Here is a 16,241-nt window from a genome sequence, read left to right on the forward strand (position 1 = left end):
TGTGCACTAAATTCTTCCACTGCCCACAAACGTTCTTCTCACAGCTTTGTACTTCACTCCTTACCCTGGGGAGGCTTATTCCCACTTAGTACTCATGATGTAACATAAAGCAGAATTTATTTCAAACTTTTCACTGTTCTGTCTTGGCATTTTGTGAGGGCCATAAGAATAGAAATTTTATCTGTTTTGTTCACTGAATCATCTCTAATGCCTGGAAGAATAGCTCTCCTGATCAATAAATACTTGTTGAAAAATGAAACTCAGATACTATAAATATACTGCACTTAGTATAATTCTATTTTTAGATGGTTATGTACTTATATAGAATGCCTCTGTATATTATCCAGGGAAGGCCAGTGTGTGCTCCTCAGTTAGTTTTTGTTTTTATGATTTAGATTAAAAGTGACGTGAGTATTCTTGTAAGACAATGGAATAGCAAGTGCTTACCTTCTAAAGAAGGGCTTGGGGTGAAATGCTAACTATTTTCATTCACTCCTTAATACACTTACCCATAAGCAAAACCAGAGCAAACATATACAAAGGAACAAAGAATCCAATTCACACATTCTTCAAGTAACTAGAACTACTTACTGCCTACTAAGCTGGCCAGAGATGAGTCAAGGTCACTTCCAAGGCCTTTGCTGGCTGCCATTGCAGGACTGGGTGGGACCATTGAGACAGGGGCAGGCTGCCCAGATGGTGCCATGGTCGGCATCAGAAGATCACCTAAACCATCAAACACTGGAAATCAAAGAGACCAGGTTCAGAAAAAATTGAAAAAAAAAAAAAGACAAGAGATAGATATTATGCAAAAGACAGTCTTTAATGAAACCATGAAAACACATGAAAAAACATTATTGTAAAAGGAACAACAGAAGTCATATAATTTGTGACCATGAACACCAAAAAGAACATGTCTACTCAAAATACACGGAAATGTTAATGACCATGGAGAAAGACCGGGAGGAAGGCTGTATAGTCTAATGGACTAGAGAGTGCACAGAGCCAGGCTGTAACAGCCACACCCCTTTAGCTCTGAGCATCAGGAAATGACACTTCCATTTCCTCATCTGTAAATGGGGACAGGACCACTAACATATGCCTTTGATGTAAGGACCAGTGAGGGAATCTTTTCCCACGTTTATCACAATGCTTCTTCTGTATAGGCACTCAATAAGTGGTAGCCATTGTTAGTCTAATTAAAATAACCACTAAGCACTTTTTATTCTAAATGGTAGTGATGTGTAGTAAACTATAAATGATTTACCCAAGCTAACCTAAGATGCTTACTCTTAAAGCAATTTGTAATTGGAAAAATATATAATTCTCCACTGTCCAATGAAGTTAGCATAAAACAAATGGTGTTCTGTCAGCATCTAGGGATATGTATCAGAAAGAGACTTTGTCACATTTTAGAGGCAGTTAATTTAGACTTTCTCCTTCTTTTTGTGGCAATGTTTGGGTTATGCTTTATGGGCATATTTGACATAAACAGGATTTTAAGGATAGAAGTCAAGAGCCACCACCATTGTCCCTGATCCCCAGATGACAAGTACCACTTGTTCAGTTCCTAGAATACAGAAAGACTATTCAAAACACAGGCTCAGAGTATCCATAAGATATTGCTAATATCTTATCTATGTAACAATGTTGGGCTGCTACATTCTTATAGGAGACTATATGCATCTACTGTAAACACCACTACACAGTCACTCTCGGGTGGGAAAGACAGCATTCAAGTCAGCACTGGCAACAGAAGCAACCAGATTGTCAGGCACGGGATATAGTCGGGGTGTCTCTGAAACACATGTAATTGCCGAAAACTCACCAATTGAAAGTTTGTAGGAAGGAGCCAGCATGAGAAGAGTGGAATGGAAGAGGATACAAAGAGAAGGACAGCAGGGTGAAAGGTTAGAAGCGAAGGTACTATTCGTGTCTCAACTTCATAAAACGGAGGGCCATGCAAGCTTCAGAGGGTGTAAAGCAACAGCAGGAGCGGGGTGTGTGTCGGGGGCGTCCACACACTCAGATGCTGTGCAAAGATTCGCTACAGAGTCTAAGTCCTCCCTTGACCACCGCTAAACCATGTGCATGTGAGCTCGTGCAAAATAGAGGGTGGGTGTGGGGAGAGTTCTGCTAAAATTCAAAAACAGAAACAGAAAGGACAGGAGGTTATTCTTAGAGCTACCAAATGTGTCCTGGAAAGTTTGACTTGAGTTACAGATTGAGAGCCACCAACCAGGCTAACAATATCCACCTGTACGTTTCCTACAATCAACACTAACCTTGGGAGGTCGATGCTATAGTATCAGATATAAGGAAGAGGGTTTGAACCATCGATGACTTACCTGATGGATCAAAGGAGCTGCTGCTTGAAGTTGAAGGCGTTGTTCCAAAAGCAGCCTCGAAATTGGGTTGCAGCAGGTTATTCTGAGCTGGGGTTACCGGTGTTGTAGATGGGGCCATGAAGGAACCCCCAAACCCTGATGAAAAAAAGGTCCCAGAAAAATGTCAGCTGAAGATGGGGAAAAGACCATACCAACAGAGTCAGAAAAAGCTTCAGGAATTGAAGAATGATTAGCAATTAGTGAAACCAGCAAGCTTGTTTTGCCAAGAGCTTCTCCAAGGATGTTGATCTATCATGTAGGAATGACAGATCCAATTTAACCAGAAACAAGGTAGCTCTGAAACTCTAATATGATGTACACACATGAGTGAACCTTGTTAGAACCTGTGGTACCAGAATCTGCTATGATGAAATACACAAAGCAAAGAAGGGTTAGAATTCAGATAAGTCGTCATCACACTGAAACTTTACAATGACAGAAACAGATAGTTACAACATGTTTAGTTGCACACACCGGCTCAGTAACGAAATGTAAATAAAAAAAAAATGGGCATCAAATCCTCAATTTCCACATTTTAGCCCCATGGCACCATGAAGGGTAGGCAGGCTCTGATCACTGCTCTCAGGTAACAATCACGGAGGGCATGTCCCATCTGCAGTGTGCATCCCTCTGGTCTTCTCTTCGCAGCTCAGCCAGGAGGTCCCTCTGAGTAGACAACCTTGACAGTTACTTCTCTGAAAGCTTTCCCTGGTGCCCCATCACTTTCAGATTCCTTTGTTTCTACAGCCTTCTGGCTCGGGGTTCTGATTGCTCCCTGTCCCTGCAAACCAGATTGCAGCCAAACTCACAGCCCCGAATGTCATGGGCTTCTGGAAAGAACTCCAGGACGTGCTGCTACCTACTGCTGCTAGCTGCACTCCATCCCCCACGTCCGTCACTGTCCTCAGCACATGGAGCAGAACTCCACGCCATTCCCATCATGTCCTCATGCCTGTGTTCTCCAAGCCCCAACTCCACAGATAGCTTACAGGTTCAGGAGCCGTGTGCCTTTCCCTCCTGTCTCTTCTGATAATATTTAGCACAGTTCCTGAAACAGTAAGCTAATGGTTACTGAGTGAATGATAACGACTTAAAAAAATGGCTGAAAATTAATCTGATCTCAAATTAAATATTTATTCTTTGAATTCTGGAAGCAGATCATGTCTCTCAAGCAACAGGAATGGAAGCCTAAGATTACTCTGTTGCTTTTGTGTAAAAATATGCATCTGCAAAGAGGTGATTAGTAAATGTTTAGTAAGATACTAGGTAATTTTGTATTATAAAAGGCTTTATTTTTACCAGAAGTCTTTTTTTTTTTTCATTTGTTTGGGGTTTTTTTGTTTTGTTTTTTGTTTTGAGATAGAGTCTCACTATATAGCCCTGGATAATAAGCCTGGAACTCACTAGATAGACTGGACTGACCAACTCATAGAGATTTGCTTGCTTCTGCCTCCTGAGTGCTGGGATTAAAAGCATGCACCACTATGCCTGGAAATATTTCTTACAACCAAATTTGTTGCATATGTTTTTGTTTTTCAAATCTAGTCACATCATCTCTTCTTCACAAATTGATTGCAAAAATACAGACATATAACACTGCAATTTACAAAACCAATTTATCTTTTATAAAGTAAACTTTGGTCATCTTTTTAGCAGTAAGCAATAATATTCAAGTCATGTTATCCCTATAAATCAAAAGTGACATAAATTTAAGACTTCATGGATTTAGACGTTTCTTGAACACATATGCAAATACATTGCATTTTTGGAAAAAAAATTGTTAGTCATTTGAATTGCCTTTCTGAAGTTCACAGGGGTCATGCTGAGTGATTTTTAGTATTTAAATGACACTGAATTAATTTTGAAAATTATTTGCCAGAGAAAGGGTATTCTCCAGATCAGTGAGAACTAGTCACATTATGAAGCAAATATGGGCTAGAATCATCATTATATTTTGGATGCAATGGTTTTGATTTTAGGGACATTGGTGGCGAAGTTAATGATGAGTTTTGAAACATAACATGTCAAGTTGGAGTTTAGGCAACTGCCATCTGGTCTGTTTCTTCATCACAGCCGAGACTGGAGGTGGCTGCACTTGACTTAGCTTCTTAAAATCTTGCCCAAGGGGAAAAAAAAAGTACATTCTAGAATCATAACAAGAGTGGTCTGAAAGTACCACAGGTTCATCTGTTTCACCTTTGACATTCCATGGTTGGAGGTGACTCTAAAGAGTCAACACGTCTAGTAGATTCCACAGACAGAGGAAAGTGTGTCTGTGTATGTGCAAGTAGGGCTTATCTGTTGAGCACTAATGAACTTACTCAAAGCTAAGACCACACTCATAGGTGTATAACAGTGCTCCAGTATAAAGTCTTAGGGTCTATTCTGCAGAAGCGGACTGGGACAGCAGCAGTGGGATGCGGCACCCTGAGTGTGAGGCACTGTCCCAAGCACTCTTTTCTGAACTGACCCATCTGCATCACACGCCTTGCTGCACTTGATAACTTAGACCCTGCGAAAACAACAATGCCCAGCGCAGGCTTAGGCAACCCTTTGCCATTGTAAAATGACGGCATCTGCAAAATTTACACTAGAGAATAGTGCAACTGAGTTAACTCCCCTCCAGGAAAAAAAAAAAACAAAAAAAATCAAAAAACAAACGGCTAGTGTTTTAAAAATAACTTTAAGATTCTCGGCTAGACTATATTCATAGCAGTTTTTAGTCATATGTGGCCCAGGGCCACGTCAGGTACCATATGAAATATATATGAATTTACTTTGTCCTCAGAACACTCCTATGAGGCTCCACAGATGAGAAAGCTTGAGGTCAGAGCCAATATTCTGGCTCCAGAGTTGTTTTTTTTTTTTTTAATTTTTTTATTTCACTATGCTGGATGAGCCAAGAAATTTAAGATTTTTTTCTTAAGTGATAGAAGATGAAAATTAAGATGTATGTCACCAACATTTTAGTGCTGGAATTATTATTTGACAAATCTAGATTTAAATTTGAGTGAAAAAAAACCCTGGCTTTTATACAACCTTTTTAAAGAAATTACCCATTTCATTTAGTCTTTGTTTTCTGCTTTTACAATACATGCAAATACTCAGTGACATTTTCTTTTTGTTTTTAAAGTTATCCTTAACAGCTTTAAGATCTTTAAAAACTAATTTCAGCATTTCACTCTATCATCTATCTATTGCCTTTCACTTACATGTAAACTTACTCCTTCAAAGAGATGGTACAATGCTTGCCTGCTACCGAGAAAGAAGCTGTGGTTATATTCCCTAGGACCACACAAAAAGAAAGGAAAAAAGAAATCTTAGTTGATATGAGGTGAGTCGCCTCAGGCTAGTGACCAAGACTCCTTCTGCCTGTAATGGTATCTGTGTATCATCTACCTTTTTTATCCTTAATAAAATAGTTTGATTATCAACAATAATATGACTAGAAAATTCCTCACAAAATACAACTTTTTTATGGCTCAAATCCTACTACTAACCTGATCACAGTTTGTGGGTACATATCTCTTATTAGGCTCATTTGTTTCTGTGTTTCAGACAGTGCTTAACGATGTAGCCCTGGGTGCCCTCTATGTAGACGAGGCTGGCCTCAAACTAGTTGGGAACCTCTGTTGTGTTTCTGCTTTCTAAATGCTGAAACCACTGGCATGCTCCATCATATCCATTTATTTGTTTTTTTTTAAAAGTTCTTTATTTACAGAGATGGTAGGCTTGGTAACCTTGTCTGCACAAACCAAAGTGCTAGTTCTGCAGATAACCATAATGCCATGCCCCAAATATTTGTTCTATTTTATATGCACTAAATAAAGATATTTGGGTAATGTGAAAACTCAGATATCATTGTTAGCTGAATTGCAGATATGATGTTTACTTGTGGAGAGGACTGGAAACAATCACAAGATACAATTATGTTGATACTCTGTAACTTTTTTAAAAACTAAGAACACAATTTCCTGATGCTGTCATATTTAAGCAATCATAAGAAATGCCTTTTTAAAGTAAAACAGGGAGAAACTGGCTTCTCAAATTAAACTTTAGAAAAACCAAAAATGCCATTTAAAATTTCTTTTATCAGGGTATTAGGTGAAAGTGCTGTCCATGTTAACAAAAAAAACAAAACAAAACCAAAAACCAAAAACAAAACCAGATCTCCCACTACCAAAGTAACTTACAGGAAATGTTTTGATGCAAACTAGACTGTAGTACCCAAACAAACTTGTTTGCATTAGATATTAATTTATTTAAGTAGGAAGCCCAGAGAAACATGAATGTTTACGCAATAACTGTTCCTATCAAAGAGTCCTAAGAAAAGGCAGTGGAAGGAACAGAAAAGTAGCATCAACGACACATTTAAAAGTACATAGACATTGGGACGTTTGTCACTCTTCTCTTCTCTATCTCACTTTAGTAAGAGTTCAGAATGGTCAGGTCCACTGAACAAGTTAAGGGTTTTTTATTTGTTTGTTTTTTGCTCTGTGTGTGTGTGTGTGTGTGTGTGTGTGTGTGCGCGTGTGTGTGTGTGTGTGTGTGTGTGTGTGTGCATGTGTGTGTAACATGACCCAAAGCAAGCCTTTGGGGAACAAATCCCTCAGGAACTGTGACCCTTGGCTCTCCTGGGGTGCTTTGGTTCTTGTGGCATCCCCTAGGATCAAACCTCCTGGCTCTGTCACCAGCCTCTGATTTGGCATCCCATGGGAATGCTTTCTTTTTCCCAAGATCCTTGGCCTCTGCTCCAGGTCCTAGTCTTTAGGTCCTAGTGTTCTAAGCTCCTTTGGAAGCAGTATCTCAGCTCAGGTCCTGGCCCTGGAGGGCTCAGTGAGGCACAGTAGACTAAGGACACTGGAACAGACAGTGTGGTCTTGCGACCAGCCTACTGCTTGGTGGGTTTGAACAGTTCTTGTGACAAATCTGGTCTATGGCAGGCCAGCAAATACCCAAGAAAGACTTCTTAGAATTCTTCAGACAGCCAGTACAGTTGATTTTAACCACAACTTCAGAGCTAAAGATTTATAATCAATTATCTCATTTAAAAAGCAGCAGTATCATTTTCACCAAGGAGCTTTGAAACTATGCAATTTTGGTGAACTGAATGTGTTGGTTTAATAAGAGGTAGAAAGTGTCTGGCCAAGTTGAAGTTGCTGTGAAAAGCATCTAGGCTGAGAGGAAAGCCAGGCAGGCTGGCAGGCCTTCCCTCAAGTTAGTGGTAGTCGCGTGTGTGAGGTACACAGTCTTGTGTTACATTCCAGCTTCCAGACAGCTAAGAGGTATCAAAGTGGGGGCCTGGTTCTTCACAGCAGTCACCGTGACAAGATTTGGCAAATGGGAGTATCACACCGGATCAAGGAGCCAGAGGGTCTGTGAAAGAAACGAAAGAGCCACCCCTGCTAGAGAGACTGAAGCCACCAGACAGAATTACTGATGGAAGGAAGGTGAAAAGTTCCTGGAGGAACTTAGCACTGATGGCTGGAGGGGTCCATTAAGTTCTACCATTACTCACCAGAAGACTGAGAACACCAGCAGGTTCCCTGACCTGATAAACCTGGTGTCGGGATCCTGTGTTAAATTACTTCTAGGTTGTGAACTATGGCTACATTTGGTCAAAACTGGTCATTCTTTAAGGGCCACATGGTTGCCAGGGCTTTTTAACTGAGGAGTTCCTAGACTGGGGGGCTTCCTTGTGCTCAGGTGACTCACATTCATTAACTCCTTGTTACCCTGAGGACCAAAATGCATCCCTTGGAGTGACTGGGGGTCACTTGAAAGCTGCCCTTGAGTGTCAAGAGGCCTCTGCTAAACAACTTCTCTGCTCCTCTCAAGCAAAATCAAAAGTGAGGGTAGCACACTGTGAATTCCTCTGCTAAGCTGGGTCAAAGCCTACATACAGATGGGGCCTTCCAACTGGCCACTTTCTAAGTCTGATGTTCATTAAACCCACTTTGTCTTGACCTCAAGGACCCCATGACCCCAAACTCATTCTTGGTTTAGCTGTGTTTGAGTCTTGACCCACTCTTTTAATGAGTCCGTTCATCTCAGCAACAAGTAGTGACCCTCGCAAACTGTGCCCATCTATTTCCTAGAAAGTTCTGGATCACCCTGTGTGTTTTCAGACAGAAACATGATCAGCTTGTCAAAAAGCCCATGACATATGTCACAATATTTCAACAGGAGACATCTACAATGGTTTCTTCCATGGTGATTCATATACTGCAAAACCAACTGTCAACTGTTACAGCATAGTTTACCATGGATTCCTTCCCAAAAATATGAGCAGTCATTACATGACAGAATTGCTACACAAAGCACATTACCTGTTTGGCAAATAAAAACAAACACGCTAATTGAAAGTAAGACTGAGAGAGTCAACAGGAGTGGCTTATACACATACAACTGTGGGTTTAAAACTAATTTAATAAATTCTAGGAAGTAATAAACTTTCTATTATACAATGCCATATCCTTCTATCTCATGCCTTGAAAGGAAATTTTACAAATATATTTTGCAAATTATGTTATATCTATTACCTATGAAACTACATGCAAACTTAACTTTTATAAAATGCCATTTTAATGGAATCAATTACCAGCTAGTAGGTCTGCCGATGCTGAGGAACTAGAAACAGCCTGTGGTGCTGGTTGGGTTTCAGAAGCACTACTTCCAAACGCATCTATCCATTATCCATTATGCAGCAGGAAAGTAAGAGGGTCAGATCGTAAGTAACTAAGCAATTCAAGTGTGATAGACGTAGAGACATGCACAGACAGGATACTCTGTAATGGGGAGCCTGCCTCCTGGTTCTACGTGAAATGACCAGGTGAACTGAATCATGATCTAAGCAGCTTGTCTTATTTTATATTTTCAGATAGAGTCTTAGTACGTAGCTCCTGTTTGCTTTGGGACCCTCCCCAAAGAGCAGGAATTGCAGGTATGTTCCACCATGATCTGTTCTAAAGAGTTTAGCCTCTCAAGAGAGTTCTAGAATGTTTAAGAATCAGTGCCTCACTGTAAGAGTAAGAGGCACACTGTTAAAATGAATGTTTCAAAGCAAGTTTCATCATTTTTTAAAAACAGGATTGAGATTTTTAAGCTTTTTTTTTTTTTTTTTTTTTTTTTGGTTTTTCGAGACAGGGTTTCTCTGTGTAGCTTTGCGCCTTTCCTGGAACTCACTTGGTAGTCCAGGCTGGCCTCGAACTCACAGAGATCCGCCTGGCTCTGCCTCCCGAGTGCTGGGATTAAAGGCGTGTGCCACCACCACCCGGCTGAGATTTTTAAGCTTTTTAAACAAAGATAAAACATAACTTTCTCATTTCCCACTTAAGCTTCTAAATGTTTAATATGCCCAATTGAGCAGCAGCTACAGCAGATCTCCTTATACCTATGTATCTGAGCACCTTCAGGGGTATCTTCTTTGTACCCTCATATATCCAGCATGACAGATACCAGGATGCTTCAGTGGCAGGAGATAATCCATGCGGTTACAATGTGCAAAGATGATGTTTTAGCCCAAAGACATTCACTTTCATGGGTACTCATGATTCACTTCAGACCTGTCTCCTTCCTGCAAGTTTATGGCTGATGAAGAACTTTAGTTTTTTTTTTTTAATGCACACAAATACAACCAATACAATCAATGTATATTTCTGTTTTCAAATACTATACAAAGGAAGAAAAGATACATTTAAACCAGAAAAACATCTCCAAGCTCTCCAGAAAGATTAAAAAACACTAAATTCAATGTAAATAAACTCCACGGTGTTGAGTATGAGGACCTGTGACTGGCTTGTTTTAGATTCTGAATTACCCACTTCATGTTTATACTGCTTTTAAGAACTTAAGAGTGTGTATGTAACCAATGCATCAGGATCTTTGAGAAAACAGCAGAAAGGGACTCCAAGCTGGTGATTAAAACTCAGGATGAACACAAAGGCTGAAAACAGGAAGACTTCCCATGGCAAGGGCTCTGGTTTGGTTAGGCCATGCCCTGAAAGCTGTGATAAACCAATGAGGATGGATGGAATGATGGCAGAGGAGTGAAGAACGTCTGCACAACTTAAGTCCCCACGTGAGAGACAAAAGCAACTGCAGTCAAAAGAAGCCAAATGAAACAGAATGAAAGAGGAGAGGAGACTCTCCTCAGAACAGAAACACTCCAGATGGCGTAAGTGCTGAAGGCGGAGAGATACGCACCCCCAAAAAGGTCTAGCACACCCGAGGACTCCACCTTTGCTGGAGAGGCAGTGGCGGCAGGGGACGGCGCTGCAAATGTGTCCACTGCAGTGAAGAACAAGGGGACATGCAGTTCACTCTCAGCACAATGGAACCCAGAGAACCGACCATGGCCTCAGGATTTCAGTTATAGGAAGAGGGTGGCCAATCTTAACAGTTAGGACAGCAAATGAAAACTGACTCTTCAGTATTAGAGGTTTTAGTGGGAACCAGAATTTTTTTTTTTTTTTTGCCAACCTTAGATTAGAAATATCAACCCTCACTAGTTGGCCATGGGCTGGAGAATGAGATTCTTCTCTTAAGGGAATTCAGAGCTTTAAAACACATAAGACAAACCTATAGGGTACTGGATCATCTTTCCTCACAGGAGCCCCCCACCCCACCCTCAGGACCCTCCTGAGAGAGCTCTGAAGGCTTGACCTTGGAGAAGCACTCACCGGATAAGAGGTCAGCAGTGAGAGAGCTCTCAGGCACCGGAGAGGCCCCTCGTGGTGGAGAGGAGAAAGCATCTTCCAGAGGTGAAAGAAACCAAAACCAGGCAGAAGTAAGTAGCAGAAAGCTGAAACTGAAGTCACACGTCTAACAAAAGCATTATCAGAGCAACTACAAAGGGCTTGACCAAGGACACAGCTACAGAAACAGAGTGGAAAAAACAGTTGCTTCGGCTTTACCTGTACCAAACAGGTCTATGCTAGGAGCCGCGTCTGGCTTAGGTGCTGCAGCAACTTCAGGAGCAGAATCAAACAAATCTAAGACCAAGAACACACAGGCCTTCACTCAGTCGGGAAAAAAAAAAGCAATCGCCAGCTTTCTGAACGAGCATTTAGGAGACCTTTGGGTTAAGTAGCAAATGGTTTCCCGAGAACCATTTAACTCTAGTTTTCATGCATAAGAGTCATGTGTGCATGACAGGTTCAAGCCACCAGACGGGAGAAATTCAGTAACAACAACGACAAGTTACCACCAAAGATATCTAGAGCAGGAGGAGCGGCGGTGGTGGCGGCGGCGGTGGCGGTGGCGGTGGTGGCGGCGGCGGCGGCGGCGGCGGCAGCGGAGGTGGTGGCAGTGGTGGTAGCTGCAGTGGCGGCGGTGGTGGCAGCAGTGGTTGCCACAGCGGTAGGAGCAGGAGAAGGAGCAGTGGCGGGAACTGAAGGGGCTGTGCTAGCTGTGGGGGTAACTACAGGAGCGCTGGTCTCGGGTGGCTTCATTGCAAAGAGGTCCAGCTCAGGTGCAGCCTCTGCACTTCCTTCGGATGGGGCAAAAGGGTCTTTTGGAAAGGAAAGTGGAGACACACACACAGCATCAGTCAGGAAAGAGCAAGAGGCAGACGCGTAGCTACAGGTAAAAAGGCACTTCATACACGTTTACACGCTAGCTAGGCCTTGGGCTACATGGGTTCAGCTACTATCTTATCAGCAGAGGTCAGCAATTAGGATGCTTTTTCTAAAGAAAAAGGAAAACACAGTTGGTGCCACAAGTTGAACCTGAAACATTTTGTAGGGTGCTGTGAGATTAGCCTACAGTCTTGGTCCGGGGATCATTATCTTTCGTGCCCTTACCTAAGCTAGTCAGTTTGGTAGCTCTGAAAGTTCATTAAAACATGCCAATATATTTGAACTTAATATCATAAAAGAATGCATTAGAGGGGGAAAAACATTAAGAGAGCATACTTGCACTGAGAAAAATTGTCAATCTTGAGGGATTGCCAATTTTGATAAGTATGCACTTTATCGTCTTAATGTTTTAAGTGTTGGCATTATTTACTCAGTCGTGATGAATGACAGTTTACACTGATAAGAAAATAAAATCATAAAAGAAACGTATGGCCACATCTAACTACGCAGGTTTCACATTAGGACAGGAAAACAACAGACTGGCTCATGTGTCAACCCACCATTTCCTGAGCATGCATCAAGAGCTGCAGCCACTGGGGTTGGGGTAGCTGGTGCGGCGGCCCCTTCGGATGCTGCAGGGGCCTCCCCAGGAGAAGCTGCAAAGGCATCTTGGGTTGCAGTTTTAAAAGTAACAGAAATGAAAGGAATAAAAAGAGAAGAAAATATAGTAAAAGAACTGAGTTAAGTTGTGAAGAAAGCTCCCTTATACAACACGAATGTTTTCATGCACTGTTGGTAATCACAAAACAATTATTCTTTGCATGTCTCCCTGTTAGCTAACACCTGAATGGTGGTATGTGGATACCTCTGAAGGCCATCAGGATCCAACAGGATTCTCATTGTATAAGGGCTCTAAAAAGCATGTTTTATGTTTCATTAGAAATTAATGGATGCAAAATCAAAACACAAAACAACTTTACTATGTAATTTAAGACATTAAACTTTCATGTCCAGATAATACTTCTTTGCTGAATTTTTTTTATACCTCTGACTAGTGGCTTCTAGAAAATTCCAATATCTTTTCTGTTTGCAAATAATATTAAGTAGTTAATGGCTATGTAAACAAATATTCCAAAGTTAAAACTAATGCAGAGAAAAAATCATACTATTAACACGAAAGGTTTAGAAGGGAATTCAGAAAAGTTACCACTAACCTTGGAAAGAATTGTCAGATACAAGAAGGACTCACTTTAAAGAAACAATCAACTAACCAAATTAGGGCATGATGCTTAATGTCTTCAATTCTACTTATATTTATTGATTTCAAATATTATTATATTTTCTAGTTATTTGGAAAAGGATCCATTGCCAACAGACTAAAAATATAATTTCATGTTTTAAGACTACAAGTGCATTATTTATAGAAGGAAACCCATTAACATACAGGTAAGCTCAGCTTATATATATTTTATATTTTTTCTTTTTTTCAATGCTAGGGGTAGGACCCAGAGCCTTGCATACTACATTCCCAGCCCTAAATATACACTGATGTAAATCATTTCCAGTGTATACCCGCTAGCAAACCATATTCATTATGGGGTTAAGACAGAAAGTCTTTAGTTGCAAGAACAGAGATGAAATGTTCAGAGAATGGAATCAACTCACTTGTACCTACTACTTTTTATCCTAAAGATACAATTTCTTATAGTATCTACTGATGTGTCCTAAAACACTGACCCTCAGTCACTAAGAGGAATTGGTCAAATATGTTTGGGAAACATCACACAGTATAGCAGTTTTCTCAAAGATTCATTCAATGCATTAAGCTTGAAGTCCTGTGGCCAACGTCCTTGTCTCTCTCAGTTGAATGCAGTAAGTCACAAACTTGTCTAGGTATGGAAATTTTTAAGCAACATCTTGAGTCCTTATGTTTTGTGGAATAAAAAAAAAATGACATTACAAGAGACTCATTTGAGTTAAAATTTCCTTAAAAACACCAGCAGAGCACATACTAATTTGGTCTGGTCGCTTCTCTCAGCTATCCTGAGGACAGTGCAGAGCCACTTTCTAGACACTAGAGGGCTCGGGCAGCAGGAGAACCCCAAGGCGGGCAGAAGAATTCAAGTGCTCTCAATGGTCTGCCATGGTTCAGGGATCTTCCGTTTCCTGCCTAGACAGCCACAACTGAGGCCAGTGTCACTAAGAGTCACAGAAACCACAAGAACAAATTATAAAATTCCACTTCTGTAACTATTTCAGGTGGTGCCTTTTATTAACTCCATTCTGTAAGAAGAGAACTAATGTTCAGAGATTTTTAAGTGTTTTCCCCCCCCAAAAAACCCCAAAAAACAAAAACCAAACAAACAAACAAATAAACAAAAAAAAAACAACGGATGTGAAGTAGTACACAACTTTATCTAGCTGTTCGGAAATATATACATACCTAAAAGCATCTTGTTGCACATGAAAAATATATGTAGCTTACACCTTTCAGTTTAAAAAAAAATAACTTGGGTCATTTGATCACGGTCATGCAGCCAGCAAACAGTTGGGTCAGGATTTGGTCCATTACTGTCAGCTGGAGCTTTGTGTGTCCGGCCACTAGACTGGACAGTCACAGGCCACACCTCCTCCACTATACTACTCACTGCTTCTAGGCTGAATGTATTAGTAACAGGGGATGCTCACAGGCTAGGCTCTTCAGGTTACGACTCATGTACAAGTGAAACCTACACTCCCAGCTGTGTAACAGGAGAGGTTTCCTTCTCCCCGTCAGCCACGCATCTCTTTTCAGCACTGCTCTTGTTAGTGAAGACTAAAACATCAGCAACTAACCTTTGACTCCCATCCAAACTTCTCTTCAAGGGAGGAGACCCCGCTGCCACCCACGTTATAAACTTCTCTCAAACTCTCACCAAAACCTTTCCCAAAGACATGAATGTGGGAAAGGTTTGTTTTTTTTTTTTTGTTTTTTGTTTTTTGTTTTTTTGTTTTTTGTTTTTTGTTTTGTTTTTTTTTTCAGAGTCTGTCCTCTGCTTCTTGTGGGTGCCCGGAAGAGACTCGGCTCATCAGGTTTGGCGGCAAGCACCTCTACTGTGGGCCATCTCACCAGCCCCCGACAACGAGGATATTTTAAAAAGGCCATGCTGTTATTTATCAGTTATCTGGGGCTTGTATAAAACCTTAAAGCACAACATGTCTTATAATTCGGTTCTGTATGACCACAGAAAGCAGGTTCTATTTCTTAGAACTTTGCCTTAAAAAGATTTAGTAAATTTAATGTGTCAGAAAAGACAATATAAAACTTAAATGAACTACACACATAGAATAATAAAACATTATATAGATATAAATTTGAATATTTCTTCCAAACTCCCATTTCAAATGTACTAAAAGGGATAGATTCTTAATGCTTATGTTTAATGTTTTAAATTTTAATGTTTAAAATTTTATATCTATGAAATTTCATAGCCATATTTTCCTTACATTAAAACTCACTATGCTTATTTTTAGAGAAATTTATATTGCTATAGACATAGAAACTCGTGAGAGTATGTTTGATATCTTTGAGATAGAGGTCTTGTTATGTAGCTCAGGCTGGCCCAGAAATTATTGCATAGCTCAGGTTGGCCTCAACTTTGCTATTCTCCTCCAGCAGCCTCCCCAGTGTGACCAGCATATCTGACATGAGAGTATATTTTAAGGTTATTCAAACAAAATGTGGCTGGTACCCTCATTTGAATTTTTTGTTTTGTTTGTTTGTTGGTGTTTTTTTTTTTTTTTTTTTTTTTTTTGTTTGGTTTTTCGAGACAGAGTTTCTCTCTGTAGCTTTGCACCTTTCCTGGATCTCGCTCTGTAGACCAGGCTAGCCTGGAACTCACAGAGATCCGCCTGCCTCTGCCTCCCGAGTGCTGGGATTAAAGGCGTGCGCCACCACCGCCCAGCGAGTTCAAGTTCTTAACCATCTTGGAGATTCGAAATATTTTAAAGTGGTCAATGAAACGGCCACAGAGATTTAAGCTTAGGATTTACTTAAGTGAAAGCTCTAAATGATTTGCTATAAACCAAGAAAGAACATGGAACAAATTAGGGGGGAAATCACTGAGGACTCTAAAAGATGCACTGGTGTACACAGACTCCCAACCGTGGCAGACAGAGATTTTCCAGATGTCTGAGGCCAGCCAGGCGACAGCTCACAGAGCTTAGCAGAGAAATAAAGTAAATGATGAGACTTGCAGAGGGGCTCATCTTCACTCATGTCCCTGCCAGAGGACAG

The 16,241-nt window shown here is 40.7% G+C and overlaps 1 protein-coding gene across 1 annotated transcript in view; it reads right to left on the minus strand.

Moving 5' to 3' along the window:
• Snap91 (synaptosome associated protein 91) overlaps nucleotides 1–16,241 on the minus strand; it is a 115,467-nt gene that overhangs the window by 14,518 nt on the left and 84,708 nt on the right. Inside the window, exons 16-23 of the mRNA XM_059267047.1 lie at nucleotides 12,526–12,633; nucleotides 11,593–11,898; nucleotides 11,303–11,380; nucleotides 11,069–11,140; nucleotides 10,593–10,676; nucleotides 8,989–9,072; nucleotides 2,349–2,483; nucleotides 592–741 (exon numbers count right to left, since the gene is read on the minus strand). Coding sequence (XP_059123030.1) covers nucleotides 592–741; nucleotides 2,349–2,483; nucleotides 8,989–9,072; nucleotides 10,593–10,676; nucleotides 11,069–11,140; nucleotides 11,303–11,380; nucleotides 11,593–11,898; nucleotides 12,526–12,633 — 1,017 coding nt within the window. The remainder of the gene's footprint in view (nucleotides 1–591; nucleotides 742–2,348; nucleotides 2,484–8,988; nucleotides 9,073–10,592; nucleotides 10,677–11,068; nucleotides 11,141–11,302; nucleotides 11,381–11,592; nucleotides 11,899–12,525; nucleotides 12,634–16,241) is intronic.

The sequence above is a fragment of the Peromyscus eremicus genome, chromosome 7 (assembly GCF_949786415.1).
Source record: "Peromyscus eremicus chromosome 7, PerEre_H2_v1, whole genome shotgun sequence".
In the NCBI taxonomy this organism is placed as follows: domain Eukaryota; kingdom Metazoa; phylum Chordata; class Mammalia; order Rodentia; family Cricetidae; genus Peromyscus; species Peromyscus eremicus.